Source organism: Camelus ferus, chromosome 19, assembly GCF_009834535.1.
Source record: "Camelus ferus isolate YT-003-E chromosome 19, BCGSAC_Cfer_1.0, whole genome shotgun sequence".
NCBI classification, from domain to species: Eukaryota; Metazoa; Chordata; class Mammalia; order Artiodactyla; family Camelidae; genus Camelus; species Camelus ferus.
In genome coordinates this window covers 15,980,056-16,006,956 of record NC_045714.1, presented here as the reverse complement: position 1 = coordinate 16,006,956, position 26,901 = coordinate 15,980,056, and the positions used below count along the sequence as shown (strand labels likewise).

Here is a 26,901-nt window from a genome sequence, read left to right as displayed (position 1 = left end):
CTGAGGCTCCGGGGAAGCCCTGCCTCGCACGTCCGTGGCCTCGAGCTGCCCCCCCTCCCCCAGAGGGTGCTCTTCCTTGCCCCCACCTGCTCGCTCACTGGCCAGCACCTGCCCCTCCTGTCCTTCTGAGGGCAGCTCGGAGCCTCGGTCCTGTGCCCACTCTGCTTTGTGGGTCCTGGGTGTGGCCTGCCGCCTGGAGACAGGCCTACGTGGGGGCCGGAGGTGCGGAGTGGGCTGGTGCCTGGGCTGACCTTGAAGGGGTGGGTTCTGGTCTGACCCTGAGAGCCCGCCGGCTGGGTTGGGGTGGAGCGGAGGACGGGGAGCAGGGATGCGAGGGCAGGCAGGACGGAGGCTGGGTGCCCAGTGCCACGTGGAGAAGCCTGTGCCGGGAACCCATGCTTGGGAGAAGCCGCGGGGCTGCACTGGGTCATGTCCTGGCTGCTGTGCCCAGTCTGTACACGACCCAGAGTAACTCCTGCGCGTGCGACCACCGGAAGGTCGCCCCCCGCCCCGCCCCCGGTCCTCCTCCTGTGAGAGCTGGATTCCCCTTGAAGGGGTTACAGGAGCCTCACAGGCTGAGACGGAAGGGACATCAGGGTGCAGGGGAGCGATTACACCATCAGGTCAGGACCAGGGCCCCCGCCAGACTTTGGCTGGGCATCTGCAAAAGGTTCCAGAACAAAAATCCACTGCACCTGCCAGGCTTCTCCTCAGTGGCACTGACCTTGGGGCCAGCTGCGTGCCGCTGGAGAAGTCAACACGAGGCCAGGGCTGGCAGAAATGGAAAAGTTACTCAGCTGGCAATTCATGTCCCCACCCAGCTCTGGAGATTCTGCTCAGCCATGAAAGGTTTTAGGGGCAAAGGGGAGGTGATCTCAGTCAGTCACCGGGACGGGGTCAGAGTGCTCGCCCCCTCCCCCAGCGCAGGCTTGGTGGCCGGGCTCTGCTCGCAGTCACTGCAGGGGGAGCTGGGGAAGAGATCCTGGCATCTGCTACTTCTATTTCTTTGGTTTGAGGAAAGAACAGGTTAGGTGAGGTATTGTGTGATTAGGGGACTGAAAGGGTGTGTCCCTGCAGGTCAGTTACAACACAGCTTTGCTGAAGTGACAGACCCTTTCCTGGAGAGCCTCCACCTGGGCCGCCCGGAACCAGGGAGGGGCCCTCGGGGGGGTCTGTGCTTCTGCACTGAGTGTTCATGGCCGACGAGTCTTGCTCGTGCCTCCACCCCCCCGCAGTGATCCCGGCCGCGGACCTGTCGCAGCAGATCTCCACCGCGGGCACCGAGGCCTCGGGCACGGGCAACATGAAGTTCATGCTCAACGGTGCCCTGACCATCGGCACCATGGATGGGGCCAACGTGGAGATGGCTGAGGAGGCAGGGGCCGAGAACCTCTTCATCTTTGGCCTCCGGGTGGAGGACGTGGAGGCCCTGGACCGCAAAGGGTGTGTGTCCCTCTGGTGCCTGTGGGCACCAGTCGTGGGTCTGTGGCGGCCTCCCAGGGCCCGTCTGCCCACCTCCTGGGCACCACGCAGGCTCCCTGTGCTGGGGCTCCGCGGCCCAGCCTGCATGCTCCAGGCTCATTGTTCCCAAAGCGCCAAGAGCAGGAGCCCTCGGGGATGGGGGGCCAGAGCTGCTGGGACCTGCTGCCCTGACTTTGTGGAGTGACCCTGGTAGTCTCGGAAGAGTTCTAAATATACAGGAAAACTGAAGCGACAGTACGGGGAACCCCGTGTACTCGGGTAGCTTCCTTGTTTTTCGTACAAGTGCTCTTCCCTGTCCCGGGACCCCGTCCAGGGCCCCTCCTGTGTCGAGACTTCACATTTCTACTGGTTTTTCACGACCAGGGACATGCTGGGGGGCCCAGCCTGGCCTAATTCTGAGCAATAGCTGAAACTGCCTAATCGCCTGAAAGCTCGGGGGAGTTGGTGAGGCCTTGGGCACCAGAGCCCAGAAAGTCAGCCTGTGAGCACGCCCTGCTGCCCTTTCTGCGCCATCCCTGTGTCCTGGGACGAGCCCGTCTGGCACACGGGGGGGGGGGGGGGGGTGTAATTTGAGCAGTGCCCCCACGGGGACAGCAGAGCCATACGCCAACGTGTCTGTAACAGTAACAGGACCCCGTGGGGCTGACGCACCCATGGTGGCTCCCACCTCTCGAGGGCCCAGCGGCTGTCATGGACGCACGGCCGTCTCCCCGCAGGTACAATGCCCGGGAGTACTATGACCGCCTGCCCGAGCTGCGGCAGGCCGTGGACCAGATCGGCAGTGGCTTCTTCTCACCCAGAGAGCCGGACTGCTTCAAGGACGTCGTCAACATGCTGCTGAACCATGACAGGTGGGACGGCCCGCTGCATCCCTCCCTTCCAATGGGTCATTCTGAGGGTCCTCCAGGCGGGGTGAAAACTGCGTGTTGTCTGGGTGAAGCCTGGGCCTTGGTGAGCTCTCCCTCCTCGGCCCATCCAGGGCCTGGGACCTGAGGGGCCTCTGACGGTGCCCGGGGAGCCCAGTGGTGGTCTGGGTGGAACGAACTCACTCACGAGGCTGTAAAGTAAGACGTGGCTGCGTACATGGGGTGTGTCCTGTGCCTATCAGTCCTGGGTGCGGCCTTGCTCACGGGAGCAGGTCCACAGTGCTGCCTCCTCGCAGGTGTCACCAGGGTCCGTCTGAGGCTGAGACGCGGCCTCTGTCCCACTTCCATCTCCTTGGGGCTGGTCTGTCACTTTTTTGGTGAACGCTGTCTCCTGCCTGAGGTCTGTGTTCAAGGAGGGACCTTCCAGGGTTTTATGAACTGTTCCTGCCTCAGTCAGTTTCTGTAACCATCAATCCTGCACCTCCATCTCTCAGTCCTGTGAGACCTGAGCCTGGCAGTCACCGTGCCCTCCCCCTGGGGGCAAAATCGGCAGGAAGCCTCGCACTCAGGTTTTTAAGAAGAATGTTGGGTTAAAATATGTCTCTTCTAGAGTAGCGTCCCCAGGACACAAGTGTTGCTCACAGAGCAGCCCCCGTGGCCACCCCTGCCCTGCAGAGTGTGAGAATGCAGTTGGCCGGGGTGCCTGCCCAGCCCAACTTCCCGTCTCCTGTTTCAGGTTCAAGGTGTTTGCAGATTATGAAGCGTATGTGGCCTGCCAGGCTCGGGTGGACCGGCTGTACCGGGTGAGGCTCTTGGGTCCCGAGCTGGTGGGGGTGCGACCGTGTCCTGCTGTCTCGGGCTGCTCCCAGGAATCATGGGTCCTCTTGTGGCTCCTTCCACTCGGGGACTGACCCTGCCGCCCCTCTCCTCTCTGTCCACACCGGCTCAGGCTCCTGCAGCCTCTGGGCAGCTGCCACAGTGCAAGTGAGCAGGGCAGGAGTGCCCATCCTGGGGCCCCAGTGCCCTAGCCTGCGACCTGACCGCCCCTGTGGTGTGAGCAGGGGGGCGCGAGGCCCTGGGAGAGGGACAGGCCTCATGAGCAGTGTAGACCGTTGTGTGCTGGAGAACGTGTTTAAAACGAGGATGTGGACGATTTCTCGGAAAGGTGTGAGCGTCCACCGCAGCAGCGAGGGACTTGGAGCTCTAAGGCGCAGAGCTCCAAAGGCAGGGACGCTGGTGCCAGCGTGTCCCCCGTGTGAGCTGCGAGGAGTGGGCGTGTCCACTGGGGTCTCCTGGGAAGACCCGCTCCCGAGCCTGGGGTGGTGCACTGAGGATGGCAGTGGGGGGGACACTGGTGATGGGGGTGTGACCGTGCAGTCGTTGCGATGGTTTGTCCAGATCGTGCAAGGCGCTCTTTGGACAGGGCCTGAGGGGCTTGTGCTTCTGACTCGGTGCCCGTCCCGCCCCTTCCCCAAAGGAACGACTCCTGACTTCCCTTGAGTGAAGGAACAGAAGGGGCTGGGAAACCGGGTGATCGTCAGGGCTGGCTGGTCAGGGAACACTCTTCTGTCCGTTGTGTGCGCAGTGTCCTAGCGGGACGTGGAGCATTCAGGGCGGGGACCTCCCGGGCTCCTTGCCCCTATACCTGGTCATCTGGTAGCTTTCCTGGTGGGCAAGGCCCCCTTTTCAGTGGAGATTCCTCGTCATCCATCAGGCTGCCCAGGGCTGAGTGCTCGGCTGGGAAGAGCCCACGATCACACAGCATTGGCTTCCCCCCACAGAACCCCCGGGAGTGGACTGAGAAGGTTATCAGGAACATCGCCTGTGCCGGCAAGTTCTCCAGTGACCGGACCATCACCGAGTATGCCCGGGACATCTGGGGCGTGGAGCCCTCCGCCCTGCAGACCCCACCCCCCAGCCTCTCCAGGGACTAGGCCCCCCTTGCCGACTCTGCCCCTCGTCCAGCTTCCCAGCACCTGCTTTTTTTCCCACTGCTGTTTCTGGGAGGAATGTGGGGATCATGGTGGGGAAGGAAAGATGCTGACAGAGAGGCTCTCCCGCCGCCTGCAGCAGAGCGGAGCCCGCGGCACTGACCAGGGTGGCGCTGACCGGGGCAGCTGGCCTGCAGCTTTGCCCGCCCACCCTGGGAGGTGGGGAAGGTGGGGACGCCAGCCGGGCTCCCACAGCCTTGCATGTGCCTTGTGTGAGCTTGTTTTTAGCTTTGAGCCTCTGGATTCTGGGGTCTGGGCAGGCAGTGTGGCAGAGCCTGGGGACGTGTGTATGTTCCTACAGCACTTGGGCTGGCCGTCTGGTGTGGCCTCTGGTCCTCCCTGGCCCAGCTCTACCTGCTGGGAGGGTCCAGTGCTCTGGGCCTTGTCTCCACAGCTGCCCTGTGGGCACCCGAGACAGCTGGGGTGACACTGAGGGGGACACCTGTGTCCAGCATCTAGGGGGGCCTTGGGTGAGACAAGGATGACTGGTAAAAAGTCAGTTTGGTTTTGCTTTTTCAAAAAAAAATTTTCCTTGTGAAAAAGAAACTAGTTGAAGCCTTTCATTCTTTTAGCAACTGAGCCCAGTGCTTTTGAAGCTGCTGCCTGGGGAGGCAGTGGTGGGGTGTTCTCACCCGGCCCTGCCGTGGGACCAGGGTGCCTGCCTCTGCTGGATGAGGCAGGGCGTGCAGCCCCTACCCCACACCCCTCCATGCCTGGGGTGCGTCTCCGTCTTACATGTGAAGCCGGCCCCCCTCCCCGCTCCCTTTCCAGCAGCGCAACAGCCTGGTCTGGAGAAGGACCAGGTGGGCCCAGAGCGGAGCCCAGACAGCAGCCTGGAGCCGTGGGCAGAAGCGCCTTCCCGGGTCTCTCCCACCTCACCTGCGGCCCTGCCCTCACCTCCATCCTGACTGCACACTTCTCCAGGGTCACGGGGACGCCTTCTGGGGTGTGACTGTGCCCCCGATATGCTCTGCTGCCCATCCCTAGGCCGACTGTGACCGTCACTGTGCCCCTCCTGTACCACCTCGTGTGAGAAACCAATTAAACTGCTTATGCTTGGCTGACCCGGCTTGTGCGCTTCACTCTGCACCGAGGGCGGTGCGTGGACCCGGTGTGTGGCCCTGTGGGCGGGGGGCCAGGCTGCACCACAGCCCGTTGTTCTGGGCCTGAGGACAGTCTCACCCAGCTGCATGTGGGACCAGGAGCATGTGTGTCTGGGCCACCAGCTCTACAAAGAATCGTCCAACCCAGACGCTGGGAAGACCGGCATCAGGGTGTTGACACTTAGGTGTGAACTGCATTGTTTTCCACCCCCGTCTTCTGCCACTGCTCCTGGCCCTGGGAAGTGGAATGCCCTGGGGACCAAACCCCCCCCCCCAACTGTGTGACTGCAGATTGAATAGAAAGCCAGGAGGGATGTGATTTCCCCGCTCAGTGTCACCCAAAAGCGCGCTGCAGACCCTGGTGGGGATGTAGGAGATGCCTTCTCCCGGTCTCGGGTCTAGGGAGCTCCCGTGACACACGCGTGTGACCAAGGTTCACAGCTGTGAATGTCCAGCTGTTCCAGACCACAGATCGACCCTGTGACCCTCCGAAGGGTTGGTCCTAACCCAGTTTAAGCTCAAGTGCTTGGACCGAGGTCACAAGCTGAGACAACCCCCCCTCCAGGTGCGTGTGCAGACCTAGTAACCTGCCAGGTGATGTTCTGGCAGCTGCCCCTCAGCACTCCCTTGTCCTCAGATTGTCAGACACCTGCAGAAACAACGACAGCTCACATTTTTACTTTGCCTCCTACCTCACACCCCTAAGAAGATCTGAGGCAACTTACAGAGACACAGGACTTGATCCCAGTCGGAGCAGCCCAGGTCTACACGGCCTGTGAACAGGTCCCACGGCTTCACTGGCCAGGACGGCCTGGGGATGTGGCTCTGAGCTGTGGGGTGGTGATCTTATGAAGGGGCTGCCTGGCCAGGGAGGCACTTTCTGGTGACTCTCAGGACCTCTGACACAGAGCAGTTATAGGAAGGCGGCATCGGGTTGGGACGGTGTGGCCCAGCGGCGACGGAAATCTGCGGCCCTGCAGGCAGCGCTCACACCTGAATCTGACACCAGGAGTGCAGGGCAAGCCCATCCAGTGAGGAAACACAGACAACCTGACAAAACTGACCTTAGGAGAGGCAAGTCTGTCTGTTTCAAACCTGGTCTAAGAAAAGGCATGGGGGTGCTGGCACAAAAGCAGTACATGGGTCAATGGAACAGACCAGAGAGCCCAGAAGTAAACCCACACACCTATGATAAATTAAATCTTCAACAAGGAGGCAAGAATATACAATGGAGAAAAAGACAGTCTCTTCAGGAAATGGTGCTGGGAAAACTGGACGGCAGCATGTAAATCAATGAAGGTAGAGCACTCCCTCACACCATGCACAAGAATAAACTCAAAATGGCTTAAAGACTTAAATATAAGACAAGACATGATAAACATCTCAGAGGAAAATACAAGAAAAACATTATCTGACATAAATCTTAGCAGTGTTCTCCTAGAGCGGTCTACCGAGGCAATAGAAGTAAGAACAAAAATAAACAAATGGGACCTAATTAAACTTACAAGCTTTTGCACAGCAAAGGAAACCATAAGCAAAACAAAACGACAACCTACAGAATGGGAGAACATTTTTGCAAATGATGCAACTGACAGGTTTAATTTCAGAATATATAAACAGCTCATACAACTTATTAACAACAACAACGAAACAAAAACCAAACAACCCAATCCAAAAAAGGGCAGAAGACCCAAACAAGCAATTCTCCAATGAAAACAGACAAATGATCAATAGGCACATGAAAAAATGCTCAATATCACTAATTATCAGAGAAATGCAGATCAAAACTACAATGAGGTATCACCTCACACCAGTCAGAATGGCCACCATTCAAAAATCCACAAATGACAAATGCTGGAGAGGCTGTGGAGAAAAGGGAACCCTCCTACACTGCTGGTGGGAATGCAGTTTGGTGCAGCCACTGTGGAAAACAGTATAGAGATTCCTCAAAAGACTGAAAATAGACTTATCATAGGACCCAGGAATCCTGCTCCTCGGCATATATCCGGAGGGAACTCTTAATTCGAAAAGACACATGCACCCCAATGTTCACAGCAGCACTATTTACAACAGCCAAGACATGAAAGCAACCTAAATGTCCATCAGCATATGACTGGATAAAGAAGTTGTGGTGCATTTATACAATGGAATACTACTGAGCCATAAAAAAGAATAAAATAATGCCATTTACAGCAACATGGTTGGACCTAGAGATCATCATTCTATGTGAATTAAGCCAGAAAGAAAAAGAAAAATACCGTATATCAGTCACATGTGAAATCTAAAAAAAAGGAAAAATAAAAGGACACTAATGAACTCATCTACAAAACAGACTCACAGACATAGTAAATAATCATGGTTACCGGAGGAAAGGGGTGGGAAGGGATAAATTTGGGAGTTTGAGATCTGCAAATGTTAGCCACTGTATACATAAATAGATTAAAAAAAATTTCTTCTGTGTAGCACAGGAAACTAGGTTCAATATCTTGTAATAACCTTTAATGAAAAAGAAAATGAAAATGAATATATGTATGTATATGCAAGACTGGGACATGGTGCTGTACACCAGAAATTGACATACTGTAAACTGACTATACGTCAATTAAAAAAAGGAAAAACCATAAGAAAGCAAGACATGGGTTTTCCAGATACGAGAATAGCGACAGGCAGCTCTAAGGTGCTTCAGAAAGAAGGGTGACCCTCCAGCTGGCCCCCGGCTGTGAATACAGGCCACAGGGTTGGGGCAGGTGAACGAGCCCCTCCCCACCCCTGCGGAGTTCTGTGCTGAGAACGCTGCAGGCCCTGAGGATCGGGGAGACTCGGGTGGACTGAAGTTCTCCAGTCTGGGACAAACCATGCGCCTGCACAGCTCCAAGTCCCCTTCCATATTAAGATGTGTACCCTCTCGTCCTCGAGTAGAGGTGACATAGCTGGGCTGTAAGAAGCCATCGCCGGGGAGGTGAGAAGTGGGACCCAGAGGGGGCAGACACTGGCTGGGGCGCACGAGTGCAGGGGGAACTGGTCTGACAAAAAGCCAGACAAACGAGCCACCACCAGATAGCAGGAGCAGCCCGCATCCTCTCCCGAGTGGTCAGGGGCCCGCCCACCAACACAGTGATGTTCAGTGAGCTTGTTAACCGTTAAGGCTGAAAGGGTCACCTGTGTAAGCCTGTATTGTAGGAAAATGCCACCCCTCCACCCAGAGAAGCCATCCCCACCGTGAACAGGCCTCCCGCAGAGACAATGGCCCTTCCTGAGGAGCCTCAGAGTCCAGAAGGAAGGAGGAAAGACAGCTGCGATCCTTGGCCTTCCGGAGACACCCCTCTGCCCTATCACTGGGTTCTGGGAGTGGCCTGGGGCTGTGGGCAGGGCCTGGGCACAACTGGAGGTGTCACTGAGAAAACAGGCAGACCACCACCACGATTTTATTCTTAAATAAATGCTCAGTCTAAGGCCAGGTTAGGCGGACAGGTGGGTGGAAATTGGAGGAAGGCAGATCCCAGGCACCTCCCCCCTGGGAGCAGTGGGGCCACCCAGGGAGGCAGGGACACCAAGGAAGGCAAGCGGGTGCACAGGGCAGGAGGGGGTGAGGAACCACTGGAGTCCATTCCACATGTGCTAGGAAGAGGCAGAAGGAACCCAGGTTCCCCACATTCTCGAGGGTGGTGCCAGAGAGCGCAGCATGGTCCCAAGACCCCACGCCTCCTTCCCCAGGCTCCAATGCCCAGCTCAGGAAGTGGAGATCAACCAGCCAACGGCCGGAATGTCCTGTCACTGTCTTTCCAACAAGACCTCAGGGTGAGTGGCAGCAAGAGGGAGAGAGGGCCACCCGCCCGCCACCCGCACTGTCCACAGAGATCAGTGCTCCAGCTCCCAGGGCAGGCGCCTGAGGTCTGCCAGGGCCCCACTGCCCTCCCACTGGAGACCACGTCCTCAGTCCAGGTGCCTCTCCGGGCGCCAGGCTGGCCAGAGGGAGGGGACAAGGGCAGAGGTCTTCATGCTCTTCAGGCAGCGAGACTCAGTGCTGGCGCCCGGCGTCCGGCTTGCCCAGGAATTCCCTAGATCAGAGGGGACACCTGTTGCCAAAGGCCTGGAGGCCACCCTCCCGCTCGGAAAACTCTCACTGGGTTAAACAAGCAGGGCCCCAGCGGCAGCGCCCAAGTCAAGTCCCGACGCGCGGCACCAAGTGCGGGGTCACCAACGGCACCTCGACTTGAGCTGTTCTCTGGTCTGACTTTCCTGAAACATGTTCCTTTCACGGGGAAAAATGACAACCCCAGAGCAAACCCGCACTCTTTACGGCCCCTCAGCAGCCCACATCCGCGTGGCAAGAACAGCCAGCTGCCCAGTCCTGCCTCCAAAACTTCAAAGACAGCGAGAGGGGCACGCAGCTGTGACCCGGCCAAGGCCCAATCCCGTGCCTCCAACGGGGGGCCGGGCAGGGCCTGGTCCACGCAGCCCTGCCCTTTGCCAGTGGCCCACCCTCGTGCTCAGGTCTGTGCCCGGGGCTGCAGCCCAGCCTTGGCCAGGGTCCCGGCCAGCCCAGCACAGCGGGAGCACAGGCTCCCTGCCAGAAGCAGCGGGGGACAAACAGGCTTCTGCGGAGCCAGGCTGGGCCCGTGTGCCCTGTCTGCCCCGCATGCAGGCGCACTGACCTGGCAGGGGTGTGGGAAGGGAAGGAGGCTGTGTTGTGGACGCACCCCTGTGTGGCGCCTGCACTGCACAGCCAGCACCATGGGGACAGCCCAGGAGGGTGGACACCCCCAACCCCTCACTGTGACCGGGCCCCGAGACGGCTTTTGCGGCTGTAGCCCCACAGCCCCACACAGCCCCTGAGCCGCTGCCACGCAGGACGGCATCCCTGGCAGGAAGAGAGCGCCTACCTCAGGATCCGGGGCAGCTCGGGGCTCTTGTAGATGTACTTGTGCCTGTAGCCGAGGTCCGCGTGGAAGGGGATGAACTGAACCTTGAAGTCCCGGAAGCTGCGGGACGGGGCAGCGATGCTGTAGAGCTGGGGGAGGGTCAGCGAGTCAGCACCGGGCCTGTGGGTGACCCGCCTGCCAGCCTCCCCTGCAGTAGAGACCAGCCAATGGCCACCACCTCCAAAGAGCGGCCCGAGCGCCCCTCGGACAGTGCAGCCACCCTGCAGGCAGCCTCGCCCACAGCAGGGTCGGCAGAGGGTGGTGCTGGCAGGAGTTCAGCCCCTCGAGCCCCCACTCAAGACTCTCTCTGTCTTCAGGCCTGTCTCCCAAGGAGGCTGCCCTTCCTCAGGGGACCTCAGCACCCCAGAAAGGTACTTGCTACAGGATGGGGTGGTGGCCTGAGTGCCCGGAGCGGCCCTGATGGCTCAGTACCTGGGGCTGGGCAGACCGTGTGCCCTGGGTCAAGGCCAGTCCACAGCCGGCTCTGCATCTGGCCACCTCAGCCCTCCACCCAGCCCCGCTGTCTCAGGCCTGTGCTGAGGTGGCCTGGGCTCCCTCCCAGCAGACCCTGCCCCAGGTGGCTACCAGGGCAGACAGTGCCCTACCCCACCCCCACCCCCAGATCCAATCCTGCTTCCTGGCAGCAAAGACAAAGCAGACGCAGGGGCCCCAGGACAATGACGCACCCTCCAATGTCAGTCCAGGGCCAAGGTCAGGGAACAGGTGACAGGTTCTGTGCCAATTACACCCATGGGGGTCCCGGCCATTGAGGCCCCCTCCCTCCAGCCAGGACCTGGCAAGCCCTCCTGGCTGAGTCCCCGCAGTGAGTCTCTGTGGGGAGGGCCCCTGCAGGGGACCCAGAGGCAGGTGCCCGCTTTCCGCCCCCGTTTCCTGTGGCAGTGGCACCAGCCCTGCCCCTGCCCCGCTCTTCCTCATGGGCCTGCCGGCCGCAGAACCCTCCTCCTCATCCGCCTGGCCCAGCCTGGGCTGGACGCGAGTCCAACCGACACCCACCTTCCTGCCGAGCTGGAAGGGCACCACGGGGTCGTCCTCTGCGTGCAGGATGAGCAGGGAGCAGGAGATGTGCTTCACGCTGCGGGAGGGAGACACGCTGGACCAGGGCCCCAGGAGAGGCCGTCGTTCTTAGAGGGAATCCGGTAACATTTACAGGCAAGCAGGGGTTTGGCTCATAACGTTTGCTCAAATTTTAGTTCTACTTCTGTTTTTAGAACCAAAGCACATAACTGAGGGGAAATAATACTTCGTTTTTCGTATTATTTTAAAATGTAGATTATTAAATGTTAGCTGAACAGTCAGATAAGGATTTTTTTTTTTAAAGAATTAAAATCCGTAAAACAAAAACTATCACAAAGATAATGTCAACAGAATGTGAATGCTGTTCAAAGAAAGAGTCTTTAAACACAGCACGTAACTTGCGGTTTAGCTAATGATTTTTAACACTAAACTTCATAACATCTTCCCAGAGCCAGACACAAATCAGGTGGCCGAGGCAGTTACTTTTTGAATAAGTTACTATTACTGTTTTAATACCGGTTCAGGAGTTCTGGCTTTGACAATTTTCAAATAAAACAGCTTTATGGACCCCCAAAACCTGTTGTTTCCGTGTTTCTTCAACTCTGTAGTCTTCCCACGTCCTGACCCCTCCGCCCTGCCCCGTCAGAGACGAGCCCCCGTGTTCAGATCCCACTCTCCCGGGATTCTGGTTTCTCTAAACTCTCCTCCCGGTACTCACTTCTCATCATTCGCAAACTGAATCCCGCTGCTTGTGATGGGGTCAAGGAAGAACCAGTCAAACCCAGGGAAGTGTCGGTATATCTGGAAGCGACAGGGAGATAGGGCGTCGATTAAAACCGCACGAGGCCAAGTGCCCAAGGTCCACCTGCTTCTGAGCCGGCTGACCTGTGGGACCCCCCGAGCTGTGCTGGGTACCCCTGCCCTCCCTGCCACCCACCTCAGACTCCCCACTCAAGAGGTCCCCAGACTGGCTGCAGAGGGGGCTGCCCACAGACGGAGCTTCCGCACCTCAGACCCGCTGCCAGGATCCACTCTGAGACCAGGCTTCCCATACCCAGCAGGCCGCCACCCCCAAGAAGATGGGGTCCACACGACGGGGGAGAAGAGCAACAGCAAAGACACAAGACCCAACAGAGGACAGCGCAAGGTGGGGCGGGCGGCGCCACGCAGAAGGGGAGGAAGAGACGGGACAGAGAAGCCCAAGAAGCTCCGAGGCCTCCGTTCTGGCCGGTCCGGGCCCGAAAGCACGGAATCCCCAGCGGGGCTTCCCTGGACCGAGAGCGGGCTGCCCACCAGCCCCACTGCCGGGGATGCAGGGCCTCCTGGGCGCCCAGCCACCCTCAGACAACCTGGCACAAAGTGGTAAGCTTCCCGGGCAGCTCTGTGGTCAGGCCAGTGCCCGGAACTGAATGAGAAATAACTTCTAATAAAATTTGTGTCCACATGGATATTCAACTAATAACTCTTACGATATTCTTACTTATTTATTCTACATATTTACAAATAGTCATCTTTATGGTTCATCGCAATTATTTTCACTACAAAAATAAATCCACTTTTAATAAGATCTGTACTCGCCACTGAGAACGGATGGCTCTTCGCTTCTTCGCGGATATTAGTGAACGGAGACTCCAGTATGAGGGCATCTGGAGGTGTCTCTAGACAAATAAAACAAACGGCGAGCTGGCAGGCGGGCGAGAAGCCTTGGGGAGACACACCCCTTGGCCCCTCCTCCTGCCCAGCCCCCACTCCGGCCCTCCCGTGGGTGGCGTGTGGGAGGCGGCCACGAAGGGACACTGGGAGCCCTGTCTGCTGAGGCTGCCTGCCCAGAGCCCGGCCCGTGGTGAGGCTCCGCCGGCTGCAGAGAACTTGTGGGGCCCGCGGGGAGGCCCGCGAGGGTCTGCCCAGGCCCCCCAGTCTCACTGCTGCTCGTCCGCTACCGCCCACCTCACAGGACCCCGGCAAGGCCGGGAGCACAGCCAACGGCCAGCACCGAGCCCGCCCCGCGACCTGATGGTGAGCTCACGCCCCTACCTCGCTCACAGAGGCGCCGCACCAGGTTTGTTGCCACTCTGGGGACAAAGAAAAAGAAGTTCGGGTGAATCATGACAAAAATTGTCTCAGATGAGACTGTTCTACTCAAAAGTGACAGGAGGGGTTTGGGCAGGGGGAACACAGGTGCCCCTGCCATCAGCCAACCCTCCAACAAGGATGCCAGGAGGCCCACCTCCAGTCCCGAGGGGCGCCCTGCACCTCGCCTGGGCAGCCTCCCTCAGGGGCTCACACCTGGTCAGTGTGGGTGATGCGGGGACAGGCAGGAGGATGGGAGGGCCCAGGGCCACCCCATCAGCCAGGGGAAGGCATTCCTGGAAGTGGCAGCACTTGGAGCTCCCAAGTCTGGGGGCTCCTGCCATCCCAGGACCACAGCTGGCGGGGCCCATGCAGGTAGTCAGGGCCGGAGGCCTGCTCCCCTCTGCCCAGGGCTCTCTCTCCCTGCGAGGGTGGGCGGGCAGGACCCGTCCCAGGCACTGCCTGGCCTGCAGGCCCCGCTCAGCTGCAGCCACCACGCCCAAAGGAAGGCAAGGGAAGAGGGCAGTGCCGGAGGCCTCGGCTCCCTCTAGGAACACGAGCCTCACACTCGCAGAGGCCACTAAAGAGGCCCAAGTGGACCCTGAGGGGCCTCCTGTCTCAGCAGGTGGAGGACAGAACCACCACTGCCACCTCCCCACGTTTGGTGATGACGCCACACACAGGACCAGGGCCCCGGCTCCTGGGCTTGCGGGGCATGGGCAGACGGAGGGACCTCGTTCTGCTGGGACCCACCTCCACAGGCACAGTCCCACTGGAGCGAGTCCGAGTTCTCCCTGCAGAGGAGCTGGAGCACCCCAGCCCCCTCGTGGTCTCTGTGGGCTTCACAGGACCCAGAGGCCACTGGGGCCCCTCGAAGACCTGGCCTGGAAAGTCGCCCCAAGGAGACCTGCTCCCACAAAGCCCACGCTGGGCACTCTTACCCAGTGCCGAGGGAATGGCCCCAAATGTACACGGGGTTGTCTCCACTCCGCGCTTTGATCCAGTCAAAAACATGGAGTGCGTCGTACGTCATGCCCCGCTCCGACGGCGTTCCGACCGAGTCGCCCCAACCTGGGAATGCGGCAGCAGGGGCACGTCAGGCACAGCCTGCGGAAGCCCTGGAGCAGCACGCCCCCCGCCCACCATGGGCGGGCCCGGCCAGCGGCCAAGCCGGCTCGCGCTCTCCCTCCTCCTCAGCCCCTCACAACCTCTGACCCCAAACGGCCACCAGCAGCCCTTGGCTGAGTCTTGATGAGCAGCCGGGGTGGTCAGACACGCAGACCCCATGGCACTGAAGAGGCGTCCATCTGTGCGACACCTGAGCCTTGCTGGAGGCCACCCCACGATGCACTGACAGGCTTGGTCAGTGAGCGCCCAGCCCTGACTCTGTGGCCCGGCTGTGGCCCGGCAGTGGATAGGTGTGGAGTCAGGAGGCTCCCAGATGGGCAGGTTCCGGGCTCAAGGCAACCCTGACCCAGAAAGGAAGGGGCTCTAGCATCCTGTTTGTGTAACAGAGGAATGCCCCTGAGCCATGACCTCCCCGAGGGCCCTTCCCTTCAGGCTCCAGGCAAAGTGTGACTGTCATTTCCAGCAGCTCAGCAGTGAGTCGTCAAGTGACCTGAAAAGCACCACATGCTCAGGAAGAGCAGGTCCTGCTGCAGAAGCAAAACCCAGAGGCAGCAGCACAACAGGCCACCTGCCCAGGGTGGCCCAGACCCTGGTTACAGAAGGAGCCATGCAAGGGACATGAGGGCTCGGGGCTCTGGTGGGGGGCAGGGACACGGGGAGACGAGGACAGAGAGACAGGCACAGGCACAGGGAGCCACAGCAGAACTCCCGGCTTTTACACAGCTTAAAAATGCAGAGACCCAACAGGAGCTGAAAAGAACTAGTGCCAGACGGGATTGTACCTCTCGTCAGGAGCACAGGGAGGCGAACGAGGAAGAGGGCCGCCCCTCACTACCTCACGGGTCTAACAGCAGCAGCAGGAGGAAGGGAGAAGCCTTGCTTCAGTTTTTCTAACCCAGCACTTTCCTCCTGATGGACACGCTTCCATAGAACGACCCCTGCCCTACAGTCTGCAGAATGATGGCCCCAAGGGTGTCCACGTCCTGGTCTGAGACCTGGGACTATCACCTTCCATGGCAGGGCAGTGAAGGGTGCAGAGGAAAGGCCGCAAGCCAGCGGACACATGTTGGGCGACGATCCCGATCAGCTTGGGCCCCAAGTTGTCACAGGGCCTTCACTGGCAGGCGGGAGGGGAACGGAGGTCGGGGTCAGAGTGACGTGGGCTCAGGGAGCCCAGTGAGGAAGAGGGGCGGCCTCGAGGGGCTCAGAGAGGCAACGAGCCAGACTCTCCCTGGAACCTTTGCCCACACTCCACTTATCCCAGCAGCCGAAGATCTGAGCTTCTGACCTCCAGAGCCTCAATGTCATACATCTGCGCCGTTTCAAATATCACCTGTGCAGTGATTTGTGGCCGCAGCAAGAGGAAGCCGCCACAACGCCCACATCCAGGTGACAACTGGCTCCTGGGTCTGAGGATGCTGACCCTCCCTCCCCGCAGGTGAGCTGGCCCAGAGGCACACGCTTTCCCCCCACTGCTCCCTGTCGACACAAGCCTTTCCCTCACACATCAAACTGCAGGTTCCTGAGCTGCCTGGGGGGGTGGGGAGCAGGCAAGAAAGAAGAAATCCTGAGGGGTGGGAAGAGGGGTCTATCTACTTCAACAAGACGCGCTCTGCTGAGCACCAAGCCTGCCTGATGTCCAGCTGTGGGGAAGTCTGAGTCCAAGGAAGAAAACAGAGCGTTTTTTACGTTTAAAATGCAGCCAACAGAGAATACGTGCTGGGTTCCAGATGCCAGTGCCTCCCTGCGGGGGAGGACACGCATGGGACACACAGTAGACTACCTGGACCCTCCATCACCTCAGTGCGCTCAGAGATGCCACCAGTCACGGCAGTGAGGCCTGCCCGCCTGGGGGAAGGGAGGGGCCCGCTAGGTGACCATCCACAGAACCCTCACCTCTGTAGTCAAAGGTGACCACGTGGTAACCAAGGGAACTCAGCACCTGAAAGTGAAAACAAACATCTGGGCAACAAAGCCGAGCACCTTGGATGGAGGGCAGCGCAGCTCCACCTACACCCACCCTGAAAACTGGTCTGTGGGAACGTCATGAAGACGCCACCTCGCTGCCCCGCCCTGATGGGGCCTCTCAGCACCCAGATGTCAGCAGCTGCTACAGGCCACAAAGAACGTGTAGGGAGGCCTCCCCACGCTCCCATGGCCCTGGAACGGCACCCCTGCCTTCCGAGGGCCTGGCAGGTTGAGGCTGTCACAGTGCTGCCAGGGACTCTGACCACCCAGCGACCCAGGAGGAGGGACCCCACGGCGTGGAGACCACATCTGGGGACCCTGACTGCAACCCAGCATTGCTCAGATTTCACTGGATTTTTCTCATTTTTAAAAGATCTCTCAGGATTACGGGCCTGTTTTCATGAGATCACTACCCACAGCCCCCGCCCAGGCCCTTGGAGGGTGTGCCCAGAGCCACGTGGAAGCTGCACCCACTGTGACCAGTGACTGGAGGTATGCTCCTGTCCCTCCGGAAGAGAGTTGGCCCAGGCCACACTTCCTGCCAGCCCCCAGCCCCACAGGGCCACACCCTCTGCTCCCAGTGCAAACCTTTCTAGGAGAGACTAGATGGGAGGGCAGCTTTTCGGTCACTCCCCTTCCCTGCTTGGAGCCAGTTCACTACAGGAATAAGCCCTCCAACAGCCCAGAGCCAACCACGGGGTGCAGGGTGGAGAGCAGTGTCCACAGGGTACACAAGTCCCCGTACGTCTGCCTTGTCCCCTCTGCCTGCATGTGATGGGCGTGATGGCCCTGGACGCGGAGCCACGGCCCACGTCAGCTTCAGGACCACACGGCCGGTGATGACAACCACACAGAGGGGACAGTCTGTTCCCCCCAGGAGCCCCCACGCCCAGACACCTGCTGGTGCTTCCACTACGTTGGCCTGGCATCTGTTTCAACTGCAACCTGCACCTGGTGGACACGAGAAACCTCTGTGTGGGCAGAATTCCGAGCCCAACCCCAAGGAAAGGGTGGCTCCCTGGCCCCTCGGTCCTCTGGGACTCTTGTACATGCATGACCCAGCTACACAAACAATTTCAAACGACTTTTGTGTACTCTGCCAACATCTGGCATGTGATCGACAAAGTCCATTCATTCCCATCTTGGAAACCATCCCCAAAGGCAGCCACACGGGAAGCACTCCACAGTGAGACGTCCGTAAAAGGCAGCTGGAAGATCAGCAATGATCAGCTCCCAGAGTTATCAGGGGGATCCCTCTTCTGCTCACACCCCCTGGAAGGGACATCCGGGAAACAGCAGGCAAGCAGTGCTCTCTGCAGCACAAGCCGTGCGGGCCACACAGCCCGTGGGACCTGCTCCGACCACCTGTCCACTGTGTGAGCACCGCTCTGTCCATCCTAACCCGTGTGCCACCCTCACCTACCTTGTACAGCTCCACGCGGTGGTCGCCTCCCCTAGGTCAGGGCAAGGAGACAAGAACAGCGTTAGTGCACCTTCCCGCGAAGGAGGCCCAGGGCCAGCCCTGGGGCACCTGGCCTTTTGTGCTCGGTCCCCAGCCTTGCACAGGGAGGGTGGTGGATGGGTGACCTCCTCCTCAGGGCACCTATGTGGCTCCTAGCTTGCCTCTACCATGCGGTGCCAAGCAAGGGACAGTCTGGGCTCCACGGGATGTTTAATTATCACCTCACTTTTGTTTTGACCTGGCAATGCAGACCTACTGTACAATCTCCAGAAGACATGAGGGCCTTCAGCTCCCCAGTGTCCAGGACCACTTCCTTGCCGGCCCACACACCAGGGGGACGGGCCACAGGCACCTGCTGCCTCAACCTTTCCACCTAAGGAGCCGCGGCCGGCTCAGAACTGTCCTCTCGGCCACTCACACTCCTCACTTCGTGGTCACTTCGGCCCTGACCCACCTGCTGCAAAGTGAGGTTCTGAGCTGCAGCAGCCCCACCCAAAGTCCTTCCACATACGTGCCCGTGGGTGGAATGCTGGTGAAGGTGCCACCACGATCCCACGGCTACTGTGGCCCTGCCAGCCCCTGCCCAGCAGACACGCGCTGCAGTGGGTGCCACAGTGACACGACGTCACCCCTGCACCTCTTCCTCCTCTTTCTGCCCAGAGGTTGCCCAGCTGAACCGAGGACAGACACCAAAGCGGGGACAGGGCTGCCTTGGGAGAGGGAACGGGGGAAGCATGTGGTGGGCAGGCTCACCCTCACCAGACTTCCCAGCTCTTTGTCTTTTTTATAATGAGCGCCTGGCCATTTCAGGAATGTGTGCTCGGGGAAGGCGTGTCCCTGGGGGAGGCAAGAACAAGATGGAGGAGCAAAGCCAGTAAAACCCACAAACAAACATTCAAACGACCGAGTCTCAAGACCAGAAGGAAATAGTGAAACACTCTGTTGTCTCTGTAAGAGGTCGTTGTGGCTGTTTCTTAAACTTCCCCAAAACTGAGCCTTAGCAAGAGGAGGGATTCAGAGTGTGACACAGTGTTGGGGGCAGCCTAGGGGTCTGGGCCTCGGGGAGCCAGGGCTGCCGCTGTCCTGCCCGGCGCCTGCCCTAGGCAGTCTGCGGAGCTTGGGAAGGGGCAGCAAACCCTCAAGTCACACGACCCTGCCATCCTGCAGTTACGGGCACTTTGTCACCATGCGACTGGCACTGCTCACAGGGAACTCCAAACTTCCCTCATTTACAGAAGGAGGCTCCAGGAGATGTTTGGAGCCACCTGCTCTTTGAAAAGCAGAAAGAGAAACCCGCCACAGCTCATCCCGGACCAAGGAGAGCAGGCTGCCAAGTGTGTCTGAGTCAGAGCTCAGCGCTCTGCTCTCTCGGCCCAGGATGTCCTCACGGTCCCGGCTTCCTGGGACGTCCTGCCACGTCCTCTGCGCAGCCCTGTCCAGACACCGGCCGTGGCCTGCTTTCCCTCCAGAGAGGCTGGCGTCGTCCTCCTTGCTGCCTGTGAAGTGACTGCCCGCAGCCCAGCCCTGCGGTGCCCACCTCCTCGCTAGCTCTCGCACAACCCAAGGAAGCAGCAGCAACAGGGACGCTCTCTGGGGTTTCAGGCGACGCTTGTTCAGAAAATGCCTCTTCTCTCACCCCACCAGCTCCCCTGCAGACTCTCAACAAAGCCAACCATGTGGGCTGGAGGGAGCCTTCTTTAAACAAGGATGGGCTCCAGTCCCCGCTAGTCCAAAGGACGCCCGTTAAACCCCCCTGAAGAGCATCTGGGGTAACTGGGCGAGGGCTTCATCTGCAGAGACACGGGTGCCTCCTCCACAGCCCAGAGGCAGGTCTGGTGTTGCAAGCTCCGGCTGGACACACGCTGGCCTGATAGCACGGCAGGGCGGCCTCCGAGGACAAGCCTGTCCCTGCATGCTCAGCTGGGGTCTCTCTGCGTGGGTCCCCCAGCCTTTGGCCATCCCTCCTTTGATGTCGCCCTCAGCACCCCCCCAGGAGTGTGCCTCCCCGTCCAGTAGGGGACGCCTGCCAGTGAGGAAGTGTTCCTCAGACCAGGATGACAGACTGCACCGCCTGCCCACTGAGAAGCCTTGCTCCTAAACCAGGAAGGAGGACACCTGCTCTGGCTCAGGCTCTGGGACCCTCCGACAGACGCAGCCGCCTCCACCCCACCCCAGGGGGAGCTTCAGATCAGGGGTTTCTGGACACAGCCGCCCACAGCTGCTCAGCCGGTGGCTCTGAAGCAAGGGAGGGGCCCAGGCCCTACTGCACTCAGCGCTGCTGCGCTCTGGGGCTGTGGGAACATGGCTTGGTGTCAACCTCCCCCAGACCCAGAGGGACTCCGCCGCCCCGAGCTCTCAGGCTGCCCATAGCCCAGGCGCTGGGGCCCCTCACCACGGAAAGCCCCGAGGCAGGACACGTCTCCTCCTCACCTGGTGCCCGCGTTCCCGTGCAGGTACAGGATGATGGGGTGGCTGGAGGCCAAGGCTTCCTCGTACCACAGCTGGTCCTTCCCTTGGGCGTTTTTCCACCAGAGCGCGGGGACGGTGTGCCTGAAGCAGGAGCAGAGGGAGCACACGTCCGGCAGGGCGATGGCGGGCGGGAGGAGCAGAGCTGACTCACCGACCCCTCCCCCGCCCCCCAGCCACGGACGCTGCATGTGCAGCAGCGACCAGGGGTGTCAACGGGAGGCCCTGAGCGGTCAGACCCTGTCTGGCCGGGTCCAAGCAGCACTGGGCACTTCACGGGCACAGGCTGAGCAACACTACGCCCCATCAAACTTCCCATTTAAATCATGACACCTTGGAGGCAGCACGATGCTGCCGGGCGCACCGACTCAGCGACGCTGGTCTTCGTGGGTGCAGCCAGCAGAACCGCCCGAAGCCGGCCTGGTGCTGACCCACCTCTGCAGGGGGACCCCAGGCCCACACGGCAGCCCAGACTCCTCCACGCCTGGCCAGGCACACGGACACTTGGTCTAGCTGGCCAAACCCTCCTGCAGAGGGTGCTCTGGTTAATGCTAACTCAGGACACAGCAAAGTCACTGTTAACTGGGCAGGGTCTGATTCAGGAAGGGTGCTCTGTAAAATCTCAACTTCATTCAACGGAAGACTTACAAATATTACATAGCCAATTTCTTCTCTTCTAGGTCTAAGTGTCAGCAGCTCATTTCTAACAGCTTCTCTCTGACCTGGCTCAGAGAATCAAATCGTGGGTGGTTCTGACCACTGCAATTATCACCCTCCAACCATTACAAACCTACGACACAGAAGGCACATTTCAAGGTGCGGGGAGCTGGTGAGTCCCAGAGGTCAGCCTACTTGAAACCTGGAGCTCCTGATAAAGGCCCAGGCAGTGCCCAGGCGGCTGTGGGCCCATCCCTGGGCTCTCTTCCTGCTGCCATGCTGGGAAGGAGCTGCCAGCTCTCCCCAGCTCCTCTGCTGAGGGAGGACCTGTGAGGGGCCGGTGAGGGAGCTGCTGCCACCCAAAGGTCCCCACCACCATCACAGCAGCGGCAGAGAGAGTCTCACGTGGTCACCACCAACCCCGTTCCCAGGTAACCGCCCACAGACACCCGCCCCGCTCTGATCACGGGAGAAGGCCCGCTGGGCCTGTGTCTTCAAAGTGCAAGCCCACCCCCAGCACAAGGGCAGACAATTCCCCTGACATGCCTGAGCCAGACACAGGGTTCTGACTGAAGATGGAAATGCACAGTGGCCCAAAAGATCCTGGCTGTAAATGCTCCACTAAGTCAAGTCAGAAACGACCAGAGGCAACCCTGGTCTCAGCACTGAGAACCAGAACCTCCCCTCCCTGCAGGGCCGTCACCCAGGACGCCCGCACGGGGACACCACCCGAGCACTTCACCCAGAACCTTCTCACGGCTCTGCTGAGACAAAGGCAGCGATTCAGAGCTATTCTAGGGGAGAGAGAGAGAAGACGCCACAGGAGAGCCCTGTCCACAGAAAAATAGTAAATCATACTCCAGGGAGACACAAGATGTCACAGGACCTAAGTAGGTCCAACCTGAAAGCATGGCTAGAAAGTAAACACTAAGAAGACACAAATGCCACCCCATCAACGATGGAGAGAGCCACTCCCAACACCTCACCAGACGGGGAGCTCAAGCCTGCCCTCGCAACTCCCGGCTTACACTCCCCTTTTAGTAAGGCTTTGTGCACGAGCCCAGCTGGCCCACAAGGCCTCCGCCGTTCAAGCCCTCGGAGCAGAGCCAGCGCTGCCGTCTCGTGCTCCATCAGTATCGAATATAGCCGAGCTCTTTTCTTGGAAACAGCGGGAAAAGATAAAAACGGACAAGCACCAGTTCAGAGCCTGCTGTCAGGACAACACTGGACACAAGACACAGGCCCTCCTGCCTCTTGGAGACGCCCAGAGCCAAGGGGTCCAGAGAACCCTGAAGCCCTGAGGGCACACACTCACCAGACTCCAATGGTCACGTCTTCCTCTGGCTGGAGGTAGTAATTACAGGTGTGATTCAAACCTTGATCCTGCGGTTTTTTCAAGTCAATGAAATAGGGAACCCGCACTGTGAGGGACAAAGAGGTGGAAACCAGGATTAGTGGGGTGGACAGACACACGCACACAGCACAGGTGAAGCTCTCAGAGTGCTCAGGATTCCCCCAGTGCCATACTGCCAGGTGCACTGGCCCTCCGGCTGCAGGCTGGGTGGGGCAAGTGTATCTACATACCCTTCAGCAAGGTTGAGGTCCGAGGAGAGACGGACTGCAGGTGGTTTGAAGAGTGAGAAGATGCAAAGTAGGGAAGGGAGGACCCTTGGGAGACCTGAGGGTCAGCCTGGCACGACAGAGGGTGGAGGCAAGGAGGCCAGCGAGGCCTGCAGAAGCAGCTCAGGTAAGTGAGCTATGCCTGAAGGCTGGAGCCAGGTGCCGGGGAAGGGACAACAGGAAAGGTGACAGATGGACGTGTGCTCTCGACCTGGGCCGGCAGGCTTGACAACCACCTGAACCTGGGTGTGAGCCAGGTCTGTGGGGCTCTGAGGTTTCTAGTGCTGTCACTCAGCAGAGAGTACAGCTGGAGAGGAGTGGGTGCAGGGAGAGGAGGACCCAAGGACCCCGTCCAGGGTGCAGGGACGTCGAGGGAATGGGACAGCAGCTACTTGTCAGCCCTGAATGTAACAGGTGACCTGCCAAAGGGCAAAGGCTGGATGAAGGCGGTGCCCCCACAGCCTTCAGACAGAGGTGACTTAAGTCCTTGGACCTGGAGGAACCTCATGAATTACAGGGAGTGAGACAGCAGGGAAGTAGGTAAGACCACCCTGCTGCTACATGATCCCATGTTGTTGCGCAGACAAGCAATGCTAGCGCCAGCACGCACGCCGAGTGTGGCTTGGGAAGGAGAGAGGCACGCTAGGCTGCTAACTTGGGTTTCAGGTGGGGGGGGTATGGGGGAGGGCGTCAATCTTCCCTTGTACACCACTGCAGTTTTATTGCTTGTGGTGACCACAATTTTTGCAGTTTTAAGTTATATTTAGTTGAAAAATGAAAAACTGATTAAAAAAAAAAACAAACCTAAAATCTTAAGGTGGGATTTGCTCATATTTTATAAAATGGCAATGCCCAGAGGGGGTCGGGGACAAAGGGCAGAGTGGTCCTGACTTTCAGCCAGCCCCACCTTCTCCCAGGAAGTCATGTGACTCTGGTTTTCCTTGGGGAAGGCAGTAGTTTCCTTAGTAACCTACACAGCCATGCAGCGCAGGAGCCCAACGTGGTCACCTCCCTCGCTGCCCCCTCCCCAGCCTCGCCATCAACATCCTGCCCCATGACCTTTGTGCTGCTGTCCTTCCTCCAGAATGCTCTCCCTACCTTTCAACTCTCACTTCCTCAAATGTCCCCACCACTCAGGAAACATTTGCTGAAAAAATGAAACAGCTGACTTCACGAGGACATGGGTTTACACATGTGCTCCTTCCCCCAGAAATTTCCTGAGCAGCTCAGACCACATGGGCAGACAAATCCTCCCCCCAGGGCTGCTTCTGAACCCCCAGCTTCTTAATCCATCTCTTTCCCAAGAAGCAGCCTACATCTAAAAACTTTAATATCACTTTCTCTCAAGAAAGACGGCACTCAGAGGAGGTGGCATCATACTTGCTGGTGCTCCCGGGGTGCTGCCACCCAACCCCCCACCCCACACAGCACCCCCGTCAGGCGGGCCGACTGCTGACTCAGCCCCTGCCCCTCGCGGCTCGACGCGGGGAGCAGGATTTGCAGCCTGACTCCAGGGCCCACACTCGTGGCAGGTAAACCGTCTGATCCTGGTGGGCCCGTAAAGTGCTTGTTAACCGTCGAACTCTGTCCCCCAAAACAGGGGGACGCTGAAGTCCTAACCCCGAGCACATCAGAAGGTGACCTCATTTGGAAGCAGGGTCTTAACTGAGGAAATCAAGCCTAAGGAAGGTCACTGGGTAGAGCTGGTGTCCTTATCAAGAGGGGGAACTAGAACACAGAGACAGAAAGGACAGAGGGAGGACAACCCAAAGTCACAGGGAGAGGGCAGCGGTGTGACGGAGGCAGGGACTGGACAATGCAGCTTCAAGCCAAGGACACCGGCCACCACCAGAGGCTGGAAAAGGCAAAGAAGGCGCCACCCACTGTCTCAGAAGGGCACGGGCACCAGGCTTCTGAAGCTCCAGAAGCGGGACAACGCGCTCCTGGGGTCTCAAGCCCCCGTGCGTATCTGCTGTGCTGTGTACGACGTTCTCAGAGGCTGCGGGCCTGGTCACTGGGGGCGTCTGCTTTGGACACAGGCGCCCACCCTGCCGCTCCTGTGACCTTGCTCCGGGCCGTGGGGGCTGGGGCTGCAGCACCAGGTGCCTGCCCACCATCTGACGCGGGCGGGAAATGGCTTCCTCAGCAAGACTCTGAACACCTACCTGCACCCAGACTCAGCCAGTTCTGCTACTGAGGCTGGAGCGCCCGTGCCAAACAGCAAGGGGGTGCCTGCAAGGGCTGAGGCTCTCTCCTAGAGAAGGTGGCCATGCTGCTCACACGCCGCCCCAGAGTTCCGAGAGGACCCCTGCCCGTGCAGAGTGTATCATGAGGGTTAGCAGCTAATCCCGAAAGCTTCCACTCCAGAGGAACTGGAACTGAGAAGCTCAGTTCTACTCTAGGACCACCTCACCCTACAAGGCCTGTCTTCCAGGTCACTTTTACCTCTGTTTTAGAAACAACAGTAGAAAAGGGCACAGTGACTCTGCCGAGTGCAGCAGATGTCGCCCCTGTGCTCCCCTCCAGCTAGTGGGTGGTGCTGGCCAGTCCTGGGGCCGCTGCTGGTGTAAGTGAGCACAAATGCCTCAAGGCAGAGGAAAGGGGTCCAGGGGTGCAGGGGACCTGGGCTGGCCAGAGGGGCGTCTCGCATCTGCCTGGGCCAGAGCACGGCTCACTCCTGCGTGGTCACAGCCCTTGGACCCGTGACGCCGAGATGCTGGCTGGAGCCCCCGCTCCCAGCCCACGGGCAGCCCACCGAGGAGGGGGGGGCAGGGGCAGGAGCCAGGCGCCTGGGACAGTGACCTAGCTCTTCATGGCTACCTGTTACCAGCTCCGCCCACACAGGGCCGGAGTGCACAGCCCAGGAACCCGGCACACAGGCTCCTGCAGCTGCCGCGACCCGCCTCGGCTTTCTCCTGCTTCCCAGCTGTGCGTTTTCCACCCCCTGACCACGTGGTCATTTACCAGCAACCACAAACATCATTGGGGGCGACTGGGAAAGGACCCTGCACCGATAGTGCTCAGTGGACAGTGAGCAAATGTGTGAAGGGGCAGAAAACAGCCAGTCTGGCGGGGTGAGAGGCCGGGACCCCTGGGCCGCAGAGGACACGTCTGACTGCCTGTGGGCTTTGAACACCGGGCTCTGCGGCACCCCAGGCACAGGCACCCCGCCCTGACACACGGAAGCAGCAGGGCAGCAACAGGGAAGGGCTGGGAGGGCCCGCTGGGTTTTATCCAATTCCAGGCTCGACCTGAAGACAGGGAAGAAAGCTGTGAGGGCCGACAAGGACTGCTAAGGGGAAGGAAACGGAGGAGGCTCAAGGACCGATGTCCCGTGAGAGCTGTAGGTGACTGGCTGGACTTCTGCTTTAACAAGTAAGGAGACCACATATTAAACGTAATCTCCAGAAAAGGCCCACGGCAGGCAGCATGCAGGGAAGAGCAACAGCCTCTGGCCCGAAGCAGCCCTTGCCGCCCAGTGATGGCTCTAGATCCCAGGGCAAGAGGCTGCGAGAAGGGAGCCAGACTTCAAGACCACAAAATCCTCTGTCACCCACACAGCTGGGGGCATGGACGTTTGAACGCAAGTATTGAAACACACATCTACTTACGCTTACAGGTTCAGACACCGATGAAAAGGCCGGCAGGGAACAGTACCATGACAGTGATTTTCTCCAAGCAAGTTTCATTTTCTTCTTCAAATCATTCAGAGCTTTTCAGTTCATCTTTTGTTTTTAGGAAAGCTTGTATGTTTTGCTTATGAAAATACATGTGAAGTAGAATGATGCCTGAACCACAGACATGAGCCTTCGCCTAGAGCTCACTTACCTGATTTATAGATTTAGTTTCAGATAAATTTGCTATAAATTTATGAATATTTTAATCAAGTTTTGGGCCCCAAAAGATTGTTGTATTTCCTTCAATGCCCAACTGGAAATGCATAGCTCATGAGTCACATGTTGAGGAGACAAGAACCGAGGTGCCCCCCATACACACAGACCCTCTAGCAGCGTGAGATGAAACTGCCAAGTCACTAGAGGATGGCAGGGAGGCCCCCACCTCCTCCACAGGGGAGGGCACAGACAAGTACCCCACACCCACGGCTCCCTGGGGGCACTGGGCAGCCTCACT

At 59.0% G+C, this 26,901-nt stretch overlaps 2 protein-coding genes across 3 annotated transcripts in view; one reads left to right on the top strand and one right to left on the bottom strand.

Annotated features, from left to right (window-relative positions):
• The window catches only part of PYGB (glycogen phosphorylase B), a 37,825-nt gene extending 32,422 nt beyond the window's left edge, over positions 1–5,403 (top strand). Inside the window, exons 17-20 of one of the 2 annotated variants that reach the window (XM_032461692.1) lie at positions 1,236–1,443; positions 2,199–2,333; positions 3,085–3,151; positions 4,130–5,403. In XM_032461692.1, coding sequence (XP_032317583.1) covers positions 1,236–1,443; positions 2,199–2,333; positions 3,085–3,151; positions 4,130–4,282 — 563 coding nt within the window. In that variant the 3' untranslated portion in view covers positions 4,283–5,403. Of the gene's footprint in view, positions 1–1,235; positions 1,444–1,845; positions 1,964–2,198; positions 2,336–3,084; positions 3,152–4,129 lie in introns of those variants that run through there. The other variant, XR_004313047.1, reaches the window with a different exon arrangement.
• Positions 5,404–8,849: 3,446 nt separating this feature from the next.
• ABHD12 (abhydrolase domain containing 12, lysophospholipase) overlaps positions 8,850–26,901 on the bottom strand; it is a 70,386-nt gene continuing 52,334 nt past the window's right edge. Inside the window, exons 3-13 of the mRNA XM_032461689.1 lie at positions 22,466–22,571; positions 20,458–20,577; positions 17,989–18,019; positions 16,494–16,539; positions 14,411–14,540; positions 13,434–13,471; positions 12,978–13,057; positions 12,118–12,200; positions 11,379–11,457; positions 10,326–10,453; positions 8,850–9,500 (exon numbers count right to left, since the gene is read on the bottom strand). Coding sequence (XP_032317580.1) covers positions 9,461–9,500; positions 10,326–10,453; positions 11,379–11,457; positions 12,118–12,200; positions 12,978–13,057; positions 13,434–13,471; positions 14,411–14,540; positions 16,494–16,539; positions 17,989–18,019; positions 20,458–20,577; positions 22,466–22,571 — 881 coding nt within the window. The 3' untranslated portion in view covers positions 8,850–9,460. The remainder of the gene's footprint in view (positions 9,501–10,325; positions 10,454–11,378; positions 11,458–12,117; positions 12,201–12,977; positions 13,058–13,433; positions 13,472–14,410; positions 14,541–16,493; positions 16,540–17,988; positions 18,020–20,457; positions 20,578–22,465; positions 22,572–26,901) is intronic.